We start from the raw sequence: 12,696 nt of genomic DNA on the forward strand, positions 1-12,696 counted from the left end.
GACACTTTCCATGTAGAGCAGGTGAAGAGCACGCGGTCACGTGCGTCCAAACCTCAAAGGCTGCACCTCTAAAAAAGTCCCACATTAATGAGATTAAAGTGGAAAATCTACGAGAAAAACAAAAATGTGACGTGACCGATTTTATCCAACAAAAAGTTGACGTTAGGGTCAGACAGGAAATCAACTTGGTTAAGGTCAGAAAAAATGTTGTTCTGTTTAGTGCGTCCACGCCATGAACGCCACCGGGACATGAACGCCCACGACCCTGGGAAATGAACGCCGCCCACCCCGGGTGAAAGTCCCACTCCTGCTATCGGCCGCCGTTGTGTTTGAATAAACGATGTTTACAGCGCCCCCACTCCACTAGAGCTTCATTACAACGGAAATAATGGATTTTCAGGATTTATCAATCGATACAGAATTGGGAAACATTATATTTGGCGCCTTGTCTGCGTGAAGGCGTGACACAAAGGATGTCTTTCTGGGACAGGCGTGGCGCACAACATCTGCATGTGAAGAAGTTCGTCCTGTGATCTGATGACTCAGGACCATCTCTGCCGTGATGGTCGGCGTCTCACAGGTTTTAGCGGCGTTGCTCAACACGCTCCGTATTTTACCGTCTCTCGTTTCTGTGATCAGCTGTTTCCTGGTTTTAAAACTCCCGGCTGTGGGTCGCACAACAGTTCACGTCCTCGACACCTCCGCCCGACTACACCTGTGTCGCCGAGCCGCATCGACTCCGTTGGAAATTGTGACATGGAAACGGAGCTGTTAATACGTGCAGGGTTCGAGCCGTCACATCAGGAGCTGAATCAGGGCGGAGATGAACCTCGCTCCTTCTGAACTCAAGGACCAGGATCCGCCTCTATCAGCTGGTCACGTCTAGAGCGCTCCACTCGTCTCCGTGGATACAACTGCACAGCGTGACGTCAAACACTGGTTTTCCTGTCCACACACGACTGCTGACACTGCACTTTTACACCCTGGACTCCAAAAAACTCAGGAGCGACAGCTGTGGTTACGTGTGGATGAGAGGGCGAAACACCCGCGTTCGTGTGGACGGCCCGAGACCCGACAATTCCTCCATGAGCAAGCAGCAACAACCAGAAACAGTGTTACCCAGTTACCTGGATGTAACCCTGGGCTGAACCCTCTACTGTACACAGAAAGTCGTGGTTCATTCATTAATAATCCAGATATTTCCTCTGATAATAGTCGTCACATTAAACTCTGTGCACTGAAACACTGCGTCCGTGCCCTTGAGGGGAAACATTCCTGCGGCGCTGCAGTGTCTTCTCCCTGACCTTGGTTGTCATGACAGTCACTTGGTTGTTTTTTTTTTAGCTCAAGGACAAAAGCATGGAACTAAATTCAAAGGCTTATTCCATCGAACTCGCAGCCGAGCTTCTACAACTGTTGGTTCACAGCGGCGTCTGAGACCCTGCGAGCTGCAAAGGAGCAGAAATAGGTCGGACACAGGTTCTGCGGGTTCACACGCTTCACATTCTGGATCGACGTCTCTCTGGGGGAGGAATCAGACCTCCGAGTGTGAAATTCTGGGATGTTCCAGTTTAAATAATGACTTCTAGTTCTGAAGAAAACAGCCGTGTTGAGGTATTACGGTATTAAAGCAACGACGGCGCGTTGTAAACGAGTTGAAGGGCGTCACAATAACAGAAGCATGCACGAGCCTCTGTGTCCCGCTGTGACGGCGCACGTCTTCGCTTGGAAATCTCATGCAAATAAAAACGCTTAAACGAGCTTCAGGACCAAGAGGAGAGATGAAGTCTGGGTTTCTTTCTTTAGCTCTGAACAGTGTAAATATTCACAGCCTGTTGACTTTCAGACACATGAGATGATGAAGCAGCAGGTTTGCGGTGACGGTTTGAACGACAGCTATCTCCTGTTGCGTGCGGAGCCGCAGATTTGCCATTCAAATGTCTGCAGCGCTGATCTCTGAGGCACTGCACCTCGCCACCACTTCCCTGAGCTCTCACATCTTTTCTGTCAGGGCGTACTCCCACTGTGCCTCCGTACAGGTTTCAGGTTTCACAGCTAAAGTCTGGTTCCTTTGAACAGTGTGAGTGCAACCGTACCACGTCTAGGAGCGGCACGCTTGCCGTCCACGGCCCGTTTGGGAGAGGTGGGCTTTAATAAAGCATGTTTGCACGTGTACGAGCACGAGCATGCGCACGTGTACGAGTACGAGCGTGCACATGTGTACAAGCACGAGGCCTGCGGCGGCTCTGACGCCATTTTCTGTGCGCCTGTTTAGTTTTCATTTTCAGCCATGACTCCCCGCTGCTCTCTGAAGTAAACATGAACGGATGAGGAGTCCTCGTCACTGCCTGGAGTTCTCTCTGATGGTTGATGGCCGTGTCTTTAGGGCTGTGTTCAGCAGTGCATAGAAAGAGTCCTACAGATGCTACGATCTCTCGGCTTCGGCACGTTCTGATCCTTCCCCGTCTAATATCGTCAGATCGTCCAAGCCCCCATTTCTCATTTACAAATATTCACATCCACATGCTAACAGACTGAGGCTAAAGCTAGCACGCCCCGGGTAAAGATCCACATCCTGACGGTTCATACAGGAGACGTGGAAACAGAGAAGCAGCCTGTTGGCCGCGCTGTTATTTGGATAGATTTCTGTATCAGTGTCAGGTGGTTGTGGATGTGTGTGACCTTTAACCCCACAAGGAAAGTAATTATGATACAGAATCAGCGAATGATGGGAAGCGTCCTCTGCTCACTGCAACAGAGACGTCCCCCCGACGAACCCTGTCGATGACCTGGAGGGAAACGTCCCAGAGGCACATCGACTCGCCTGGCATCAAGTGTTTTCTGCTGCTAATGAGACGTGAGAGCCCGACTAATGACCATTGACAACCGGGCACGGGCCGCGGCTCAGAGGAAGGCGGCAGCACCGATCTGAGGAGCAGGGAGCGGCGCCGTCACAGCGAACTAGAGCCCGACCGATGCACCGTGAAGGATTTCACAGATCAACAGTAAAGAGGCTGACGTGGGGACGTTCGGAGCTGGAGCGAAAATAGACACGACTCTGCAAAGGTGCTCAGAAAGCTGCTGACTCAACAAATACATTATCTTGCGGAAATTTGTCTTTACCACATAAAATCACAATAACACGCTTTTAATGAATAACATTTCATTCAATACACAGAGAAAGAGTAAGAAGGTGAAGTCCACGGCTCTGAAATGTCCTGGAAAGCGTTGGATTTAATATTGTCACTGTATTCAGTATGAATGAGTTCTTATAAATACTTTTGGTGGTGTTGGCCGCTCTATAGCGCCTTCCTGAGGGCCGTTTTTGAAGTTCATCGTCCAGGGGGGTGACTGGGATCAGCCAAACTCTTATGTGGTTTCCACTCGACTCCATCGTCATGAAACCCACCCCAGCTGTTTCTGCTCCCTCCCTTTGACTTCACTGGACATTTTTATCATTTCTGCAGGTTCGGCTCTTGTTTTTAACCCCCAGGTGACCAAACCATGGACGCATATAACGCTTTCTACAAGACCCTGATTCACCAGATCCAAAGGATCCCAACTCGCATAAAAATAATGACCTTTTCTGATAAGATGCAGGCGCTGCATTGCTAAGGGTAGCGACGTCCTACAGCAACCATGGGCCACTGAGCAGCTTTCACAGGACTGAACGGGAGGAGACGCCTCCTCCAGGGAAACCATAAACCTACGTTACTGTACCATAGATACTGCTCTACTATATCATGTTAAACTATACAGTACAATATTACCACATTTACTATGTTCTATTCTTAAGAACTGAGGATCTACACGTCTGAATGCATGTGCGTAGATCAGGGGTGGGCATATGTGGTCCTGGAGAGCCACTGTCCTGCATGTTTCAGGTTCCTCCCTACCCTAACACACCTGAGTCTGACACACACCTGAGTCTGACAATAATCAAACTGTGACGAGCTTCAGCTGCTTGATAACGAGCAGAGCATCAGACTCAGGTGTGTTGGAGCAGAGAGAACCTAAAACATGCAGGACAGTGGCTCCAGGACAGGAAGTGCCCAGCCCTGATCTCGATGCTCCGGCAGCTCAGTGGTGTTTGATCTGATTTGCAGCTGTCTGCAGCTTTTTACAGGTGCACCTTTGAGAGGGTCACCGCCCGCCGCAGCAGCTGCACCGGCCTGGACCCAAAGGCACAGTGTTAGATTTCAGAACCGTGTGGAATCACTACGGACGAACGTCTGCTGTTTCTGTTCAGCAGCCGGCGAGTGAGCTGCTGCACGACGGTGGATAAACATTTCATTTCCCAGAAATTCTTCACAATAAAAATTCCCCATTTTGTCAATTTGATATTTGTTATTACGGTGAGACGTCAGCCCGGCCCGGTTGGAGGCAAGGCGCAGGTGAAGGACACTCCGCGCGGTAAAACTGGTCATGGAAAAGGCGTAGAGTTGTGGTGGTTGTTGTTGTTGGGGACACGAGCATGTGATGGGAGCCTCCTAACGTGTGACTACGGCTGCAACCAATGATGATTTCACTCGATTATTCAGTTGATTATATTATTTGGTTTATGAAATGCCAGAGAAAAACTGTCTATTTTTGTCAACAACTCAAAGATATTCAGTTGAGTGTCACTGAGGACGAAAGAAACCGGAAAATATTCACATTTAAGAAGCTGAAATCAGAGAATTTGGGCTTATTTTTCTTTAAAAAATGACTTAAACCGATTAATCGAATATCAAAATAGTTGTGACGTGATGAAACAGAGTGAGTGAGTGTTTAAAAACAGGGATATTTAAAGAAATCTCTATTTTTTAAACACTGAAAACACTGGACACTTTAACTACTTTTTTGTTGTTTTTTGCTGACACGTTGTTTGAGCGGAGGCTGCTAACGCTCTGTTTGTTTTACAGAAGACACCAACGATCTCGTGAAGGACTGAACGTTCCAGCGCTGCAGTAATAAGTAGATGTTCAATATTTGCTCAGTGGTTTCGTTCATCGTCTTTTTCATGTTTGTGTGTTCATCGTCTTAGTCACAGTGTGTCAGTTTCAGACTCAAGTGTCTTTATTTCCCTTCTTTTTATTTATTTATTTTGTTTGAGGTTGAAGAAATGTATCCTGATGTGTAAAAGTTCTGCGTTTTAAACGTGGACGGCACTAAAATAAACTCATGATGAACATATTTGGTCCGTTGGGTTCAGGTCTGTTCTAGCCTCATTCCCTCTGACCGAAAAAGGGCATGTATGTGATGTTGTGGGGAGGGGCGTACGTCCATCTGGCTGTAAAAAAAACTATTTTCGCTGTTTCATCGCTACAAGAAACGCAGTTGTCGTGAGTATCTCTCCAGCTCTGTCCTCATTTACATTTTATAATGCCAGAATTTGAATCCAGCTACAAAGAAAAGCCAGAAAAGTCAGAAGTGACAGAGTGTCGTTGCTATGGAGATGATACAACGTCTTGTCTCATTGCGAAACTTTGTCTGAACCATATTCTGTATGAAAAACAGACGTAGCGTCTCCGTCGGGTCCGTTCTCTAACTTGATCCAGCCGCCCTCGCCTACGGGAGTCTCCATCTTGACTTTGACTTCCTCTGACCAAACAAGGGCATGTATGTGACGTTGGGGGGAGGGGCGTACGTTCAGCCATCTGGCTGACGTTTACCTCCGAGGAGAAGTGAGGGCCAGAGGCTAGCTGTCACTCAAGAGGCCACGCCCCTAATTATTCATAAACTTTTACCTCCAATCATATAAAAACTAGCCCCTCCCCCTCAGTGTTGTCATGGAGATATGAGCTAAACACACAGACTAGAATGTTCTTTTGTCCTTAAACAGGTTTAATGATGATGTGTAAACGGCCTGTTTAACATGGGGCTCAATGAGAAACTGCTCTGTTATGAAACCTGCCCCTAGTGGACACTCAGAGAACTGACGCTGACGGAGCTTCCTGATTGGTTTAAAAACAGGAAGTTGTTGTGGTGACAGCAATATAAAAACATCAATCCTCTCACATGAGGAAAAAATCATTTTGTGAATGAAACTTTCTTTAAATGGATGCGTCTAACCCTCCGTCTCATCAGGATGCGATCTGCGTGTCTTATTATAAATAAACATTTCCTGGAACCAGAGGAAACCTCCGGGGCTCGGAGCTGAAGCCGTCAGGGAACTGTTTAAACTCTGATGTAACTCCTGCATGATAATGAAGGGCGCGGCCGCTCTGAGTGACAGGTGACGGGGCTCCGCGCACAGAAACATCAGCTGGTTCTCCAGGACTGACGGACACCGGCGCGTTCCTCACGTCTGACGTAAAAGAGCGGCGGTCTGTGGCCTTAAGTCGTCCGTGCAATCATCTCTAACGCGCTCAGAAGTGAGGACGCTTGTCTCTGCGTTAATGAAACAGTCACAGTGATGGTTTGGGAAACTCTCCCCTCTGCTTTCTCCTGAATCTCTCTCTGAAAAATGAGCTTTGAAGCAGTTTCCCTCCATTAAAACAGACGTTTTTCCTGGAGATCAGTTCTTCGACAGCAAGTTTCCACAACACAACAGTCTTTTAGGGACTAATGTTAACGTCTGAGCGTCAACATGATCCTGAACAGGACTCAGAACACACTGTACTCCCCCCTCACGTCTGTGCTCAGGAGCTCTTAGAGACTCGGAGAATGTTGGAATCATTTTCCAGGACATATTTTTATGGTTCCTCTCATTTCCTGTGTCTTTTGCACGACTGGAAAATTGGTTCAGTGGTTTTCCAGGTGTTAAAGGTGTTCGAGGACGCGTGGGAACCCTGCCGGGGACTAGACGCTGCCACAGCGGACGGTGGCGGTCGGATCGGCCCGCACCGAGCGCCTGACGTCACGGAGACTACGTCCGTATTTTATACAGTCTACGCCTGGAAAGTGCTGAAAAATCATTGGATGGTTGAGTGTAAGGGGTCACACACACACACACACACGCACTTGCACACACGCAAGAAGAAGATGAGCATTGTTGTTGCATGTGTCGGCCAAATAAGTGGAATTTACTCTATTTTTTAATTAAATTAGATATATTTTTACCTGTTTAACTGAATATTATCATTATTAAATAAGTCAAAAGTCGTATTGTCTCGTCAGGTAACGGTTCATTATTAATATCTCTGACGCTGAGCATGAAGAGAGCAACAAGTCTGAGCGAGGGAGAGCTGAAGACGAGGAGGAGGAGGCCGGGAGAATTAACGCAGCCTCCCGTCTCAGGGGGCTGAGAGCCAGAACAGTAAGTAACGCTGGTGGAGGCCTGCGGGGCGGCTGCGGTCCCCTGGTGCCGCTGCAACGCCACAGCTGCTGGCTCACAGCGTGTGTGTGTGTGTGTGTGTGTGTGTGCTCAGAGGGGAACACTTGGAGGAGCCGGCTCCCGACTGCAGGGAAACACGACTCTACACGCAAACAAGCGCAGAAGAAGAGAGCGGAGGAATGACCGCAAGCTAACAAACGCACACCGCACTGATGCTCACAGAGTTCACTGCTCTGTGACGGAGCAGAAATAAAAATATAAAACATATTAAAGTGGAATTCTGATCATCCCAGGGTCTTTTTCTACACTTACATCATCAAATACTGAGACAGTTTTTATGTGTAACAACGATTAACGTAGAAATCCAGGAAAGATGCTAACAGGCGGACGTGGCTAACAGTGGTTAGCTCGGGGTAGCACGGTGAAGGCATTCAAAGGTCTTTTTTAACCACTAATGCTGCTGAAAATAACAGCAAACCTCTGCAGCAGCGTGAGAAGAGTCCCTACACACACAACAAAGCAGCAATGGGCTCCTTCCACTGTAATGGACTTTACTATGAGAGGAGCTGGTACAGGGGCCAGTAGGTAAGTCTTTAAAACACTCTTTAATAAACTCTGGCTTCACTAACTACGCTGATGATGCTTTGTTGTGTGTGTAGGGACTCTTATCATGCTGCTGCAGAGGTTTGCTGTTATTTTCAGCAGCATTAGTGGTTAAAAAAGACCTTTGAATGCCTTCACCGTGCTGCCCCGAGCTAACCAGTGGCACACCGCAGCCTTTCATCGACAGGTGAAAAACAACTACAAAGATTCAGTTGAACCTTTTGTTGGTTTTGAAACATGAGGCGAACCTTCTTCTTCTTCTGTCGTTCACACGTTTCTTGATCCAAACATCGAAGGTGGCGCCTCATATTTGACTTTTGTCCCAGCGCCAAATTAAACATGATTAAAGGCATTAAAGTCAACACGCTGCGCCTGATTAAACCGTTTAAACAGGAGAAAAACAGTCAGGTTGGAATCAACAGGAGTGTTTTGCACACTGCTGGTCATGCTAGCGGCTCTGTGAGGCTATAAACTCATGTCCTTCTATCACCTTAGCTGTGCTTGTTTCTGCTGTAGTAACTGCCATAACATATAAGTCATATTGGCATTTTAGCACACGTTTAGGCTCCTAGAGGACACTTTAACACAGGTTTAGGCTCCTAGAGGACACTTTAACACACGTTTTGGCTCCTAGAGGACACTTTAAAACAGGTTTAGGCTCCTAGAGGACACTTTAACACATGTTTTGGCTCCTAGAGGACACTTTAGCACATGCTTTGGCTCCTGGAGGACACTTTAGCACACGTTTTGGCTCCTAGAGGACACTTTAACACAGGTTTAGGCTCCTAGAGGACACTTTAGCACACGTTTATGCTCCTAGAGGACACTTTAGCACATGTTTATGCTCCTAGAGGACACTTTAACACACGTTTATGCTCCTAGAGGACACTTTAGCACACGTCTATGCTCTTAGAGGACACTTTAACACACGTTTATGCTCCTAGAGGACACTTTAACACACGTTTATGCTCCTAGAGGACACTTTAGCACAAGTTTATGCTCCTAGAGGACACTTTAGCACACGTTTATGCTCCTAGAGGACACTTTAGCACACGTTTATGCTCTTAAAGGACACTTTAACACACGTTTATGCTCCTAGAGGACACTTTAGCACACGTTTATGCTCCTAGAGGACACTTTAGCACACGTTTATGCTCCTAGAGGACACTTTAGCACACATTTATGCTCCTAGAGGACACTTTAGCACACGTTTATGCTCCTAGAGGACACTTTAACACACGTTTATGCTCCTAGAGGACACTTTAGCACACGTTTTGGCTCCTAGAGGACACTTTAGCACACGTTTATGCTCCTAGAGGACACTTTAGCACACGTTTATGCTCCTAGAGGACACTTTAGCACACGTTTATGCTCCTAGAGGACACTTTAGCACACGTTTTGGCTCCTAGAGGACACTTTAGCACACGTTTATGCTCCTAGAGGACACTTTAGCACACGTTTATGCTCCTAGAGGACACTTTAACACACGTTTTGGCTCCTAGAGGACACTTTAACACACGTTTTTCAACAATCTAAAGCAGACGCTAAAACAGCTTCTAGAAACAGACAGCGACAGCTTCACTCTCAGTTTAATCTCTGCGGCGTAACCTGGACCTTCCATCAACACGCAGGGTCAAAGCCCAATAAAAAGACACTGATCCACATTATTTGGAAACTTTTACACTTTGCAGGTTCGTGGTTAACGGTCAAACCGCGGTGATATGTTGCTTTTTCACCACCAAGTCATCACCAAAGTCAGAAGGATTCATCCTCTTGGCGACAAGCCCACCTGTATATTCTGATGCGCTTCATTGGCCGAGAGACAGGAAATGGGTGGAAAAAGTACAAATACGACAAAATGACGCATCATCTTTCCCGGTTTGAATGGTAGAAATGCGGTGATGCTTTAATGATTTCAGCATTTTCATCTGCTCTGCTTCTCTCGGGCGTCCTTTAGTGCGATTAAAGTAAATTAAATAAGTAGACGTTGACACTTACCGATTTTCTGGTTGAAGATTTTGTCAAACGTGAGTTCGTCTCTCTCCTCCAGGTATTTCTGCATCACGCTGCGAATGCTGCGAACACCAGAAGAAGAAGAAGTGGGTTAATACACAAACGCCAGACATGTCCGTCCTCCTCCACCTCCAGCTCCCGTCTGAGATCCTGGCCTCAGTTTGGGACTCTCCCTGCCACCTGTCCCCCCTGACACAGGGCACACACGGGAGGACGTGGGGGGAACCGGGAGAGATCCACGCCACCCTGGGAACGGCGATAATGAGAATGAGAGCTGGGAGGATGAATCAATTAGCGCCTCCTCCACGGGCCCATTAACACTCCAGCAGCACCCTGCGCTCGCCGCACAAGTGGCTTCACCTACGACCATAATGAGCACGTGCGAGCGCGAGGAGCAGCCCGGCTCCTGCGGCGAGCTCGTCCTTCCTGCACTGTTGACGCTCTGATAGCGCCGGCTCACGTGGCGAGCGGCGCTTGTTTTCTGCCCCGGCGGCAGACGAACGATCACAGGCGACCTTTGGGCTCCGGGAACGGGTCCAAGGAAAAGGTTCAACCTGAGGGACGAGAGCTGAGGCTGCTGCGACGCGTTCAGGGACGTCCACGCGCACAACTGTGATAATAACTGTGATCTTATTAATAATAATAACAATATTTACTATAATTACTACAATGAGAACAACTAAAGATGATTAAAGTGTAAACGGTGCATAACTGTTTCATAAATGCATCATTTAGTTCCATAAAAGAAGAAAATACAACATTTATAAAGCACTGATTTAGATTTATTTGTTTTTATTCTTATTAAAAAAAAATGAGAAGAAAACTGCTGAAAAGTAGAATTAAAATAAATAAATAAAATAATTATTATATAGTTTCAATCATTATTTATTATTATAGAGTTTCAGAACATTTTTATATAGTTGTAATAATTTATTATTTATTTTTATATAGAGCTTCAATCTATTTATTTATTTATTATTATAGTGTCAACACTTTATTATTAATTTATATAGTTTAAACACTTTATTTTTATATAGTTTTAATAATTTATTATGTATTTTAAAGAGTTTCAGCACTTTGGACTTTATTATGATATAAAGTTTAATCACATTATTATTATATAATATAATATTTTATATTATTATATTAAGGAGAGGTCATTTTCATTCATTTAAATGATTTTCTTCAGTTACAGATAAATAGAAAATATGACACTAATAAAAGTTTGAAAGGCAATGATGTCGTTTATATATTATTATTATTACATTAATTATTATTATTATTATTGAGACAATTAAAGACACTATTAAAGCACCAACTGAGGACACAGTTAGCAGATTAGCGGACAAATAATAATAATAATAATAATAATACATGTTATTTATAGGCGCCGTCCATTAGTTAAAGGATTTGAACATGAATTCAGCCCCAGAGCAGCAACAGGAACAAGAACCTAGGAAGTGAACACTTCCTGTTTCAGAGCCCGCCTGTGTGTGTGTGTGTGTGTGTGAATCATCAGCAGCTGACTCTTTATGTGGACGCCATGTTGAGACCGTGGGGAACGTTACGGTAAAACTCAGAAAAAGGAAAGAGGTGAAAGAGCAGCGACGTCACAGCGCCACGCTTCTGCAAACTTCAGCTTCTCCACACACACACACACACACACACACACACACACACACACACACACACACACACACACACACACACACACACACACACACACACACACACACACACACACACACACACACACACACACACACACACACACACACACACACACACACACACACACACACACACACACACACACACACACACACACACACACACACACACACACTAATTATATTCAGTTTTATTTTATTTATAGTGCTGAATCATAACTAAAGTGATCTCAGGACACTTTACAGATAATCAGATTTACACGTGTGCACCACAGACGCGAGCAGTGACAGGTCAGCGTGCAGGCGTGCTGGCGTGCAGGCGTGCAGGCGTGCAGGCGTGCTGGCGTGCTGGCGTGCTGGCGTGCTGGTGTGCTGGCGTGCAGGCGTGCAGGACTCTGAACGCTCTCGATTCACCGTTAAACGTTTGTGCAGTAGAGAGTTGACGCCTCTCATTAGCTGCTGATCTCTGCTCCCACACTGTGACAACACGGCGCCACTGACTGTTTAACCGCGCGGGCAGAACGCACATGGGTAAATATTTAACATGACCAGGATGTCGCCGTGCTCCTGTAGCTGCTGGGGTTCGTGGGCATGTAATTGAAGTGTGTTGATAACGTACGTACACAGCACCGAGTGCCGAGGACGGGACCTTAAAAACTCCACCTGTGGGTTTCCTCACATTAGTTCAGAGGAGCTCCGACATGAACGACGTCCCTTCATGGGCTCTTCTTCTGTTTGCATTTGCACCGCCAACAGACCTTTGTACAGCCGACGTGCTCAAAAATATCTGTCCCAGAGACTCAGGGCGCACTCCCACTGTGCCTCCGTACCGTGCCCAAACAGGTTTCACGGCTAAAGTCTGGTTCCTTTGACCAGTGTGAGTGCAACCGTACCACGTCAAGGAGCGGCACGCTTGCCGTCCACGGCCCGTTTGGGAGAGGTGGGCTTTAGTAAAGCACGTTTGCACGTGTACGAGCACGAGCGTGCGCACGTGTACGAGCACGAGGCCTACGGCGGTTCTGAGGTCATTTCCTGTGCGCCTGTTGGGACGTAGAAAAAAGAAGGAGGGACCATGCGCGGACATTTCAAACAATGGCGGTGAAAGGTTCACGTTGGTGTGATGCGGAGGTGGAGTGTTTACTGCAGATTTGG

At 46.6% G+C, this 12,696-nt stretch overlaps 1 protein-coding gene across 1 annotated transcript in view; it reads right to left on the reverse strand.

The window, feature by feature from the left end:
* The window catches only part of grk3 (G protein-coupled receptor kinase 3), a 65,728-nt gene that overhangs the window by 36,597 nt on the left and 16,435 nt on the right, over nt 1–12,696 (reverse strand). Inside the window, 1 exon segment of the mRNA XM_083930327.1 lies at nt 9,860–9,936. Within this exon segment, the coding sequence (XP_083786453.1) occupies nt 9,860–9,936 (77 nt within the window).

Source organism: Echiichthys vipera, assembly GCF_963691815.1.
Source record: "Echiichthys vipera genome assembly, chromosome: 16".
Lineage (NCBI taxonomy): Eukaryota > Metazoa > Chordata > Actinopteri > Perciformes > Trachinidae > Echiichthys > Echiichthys vipera.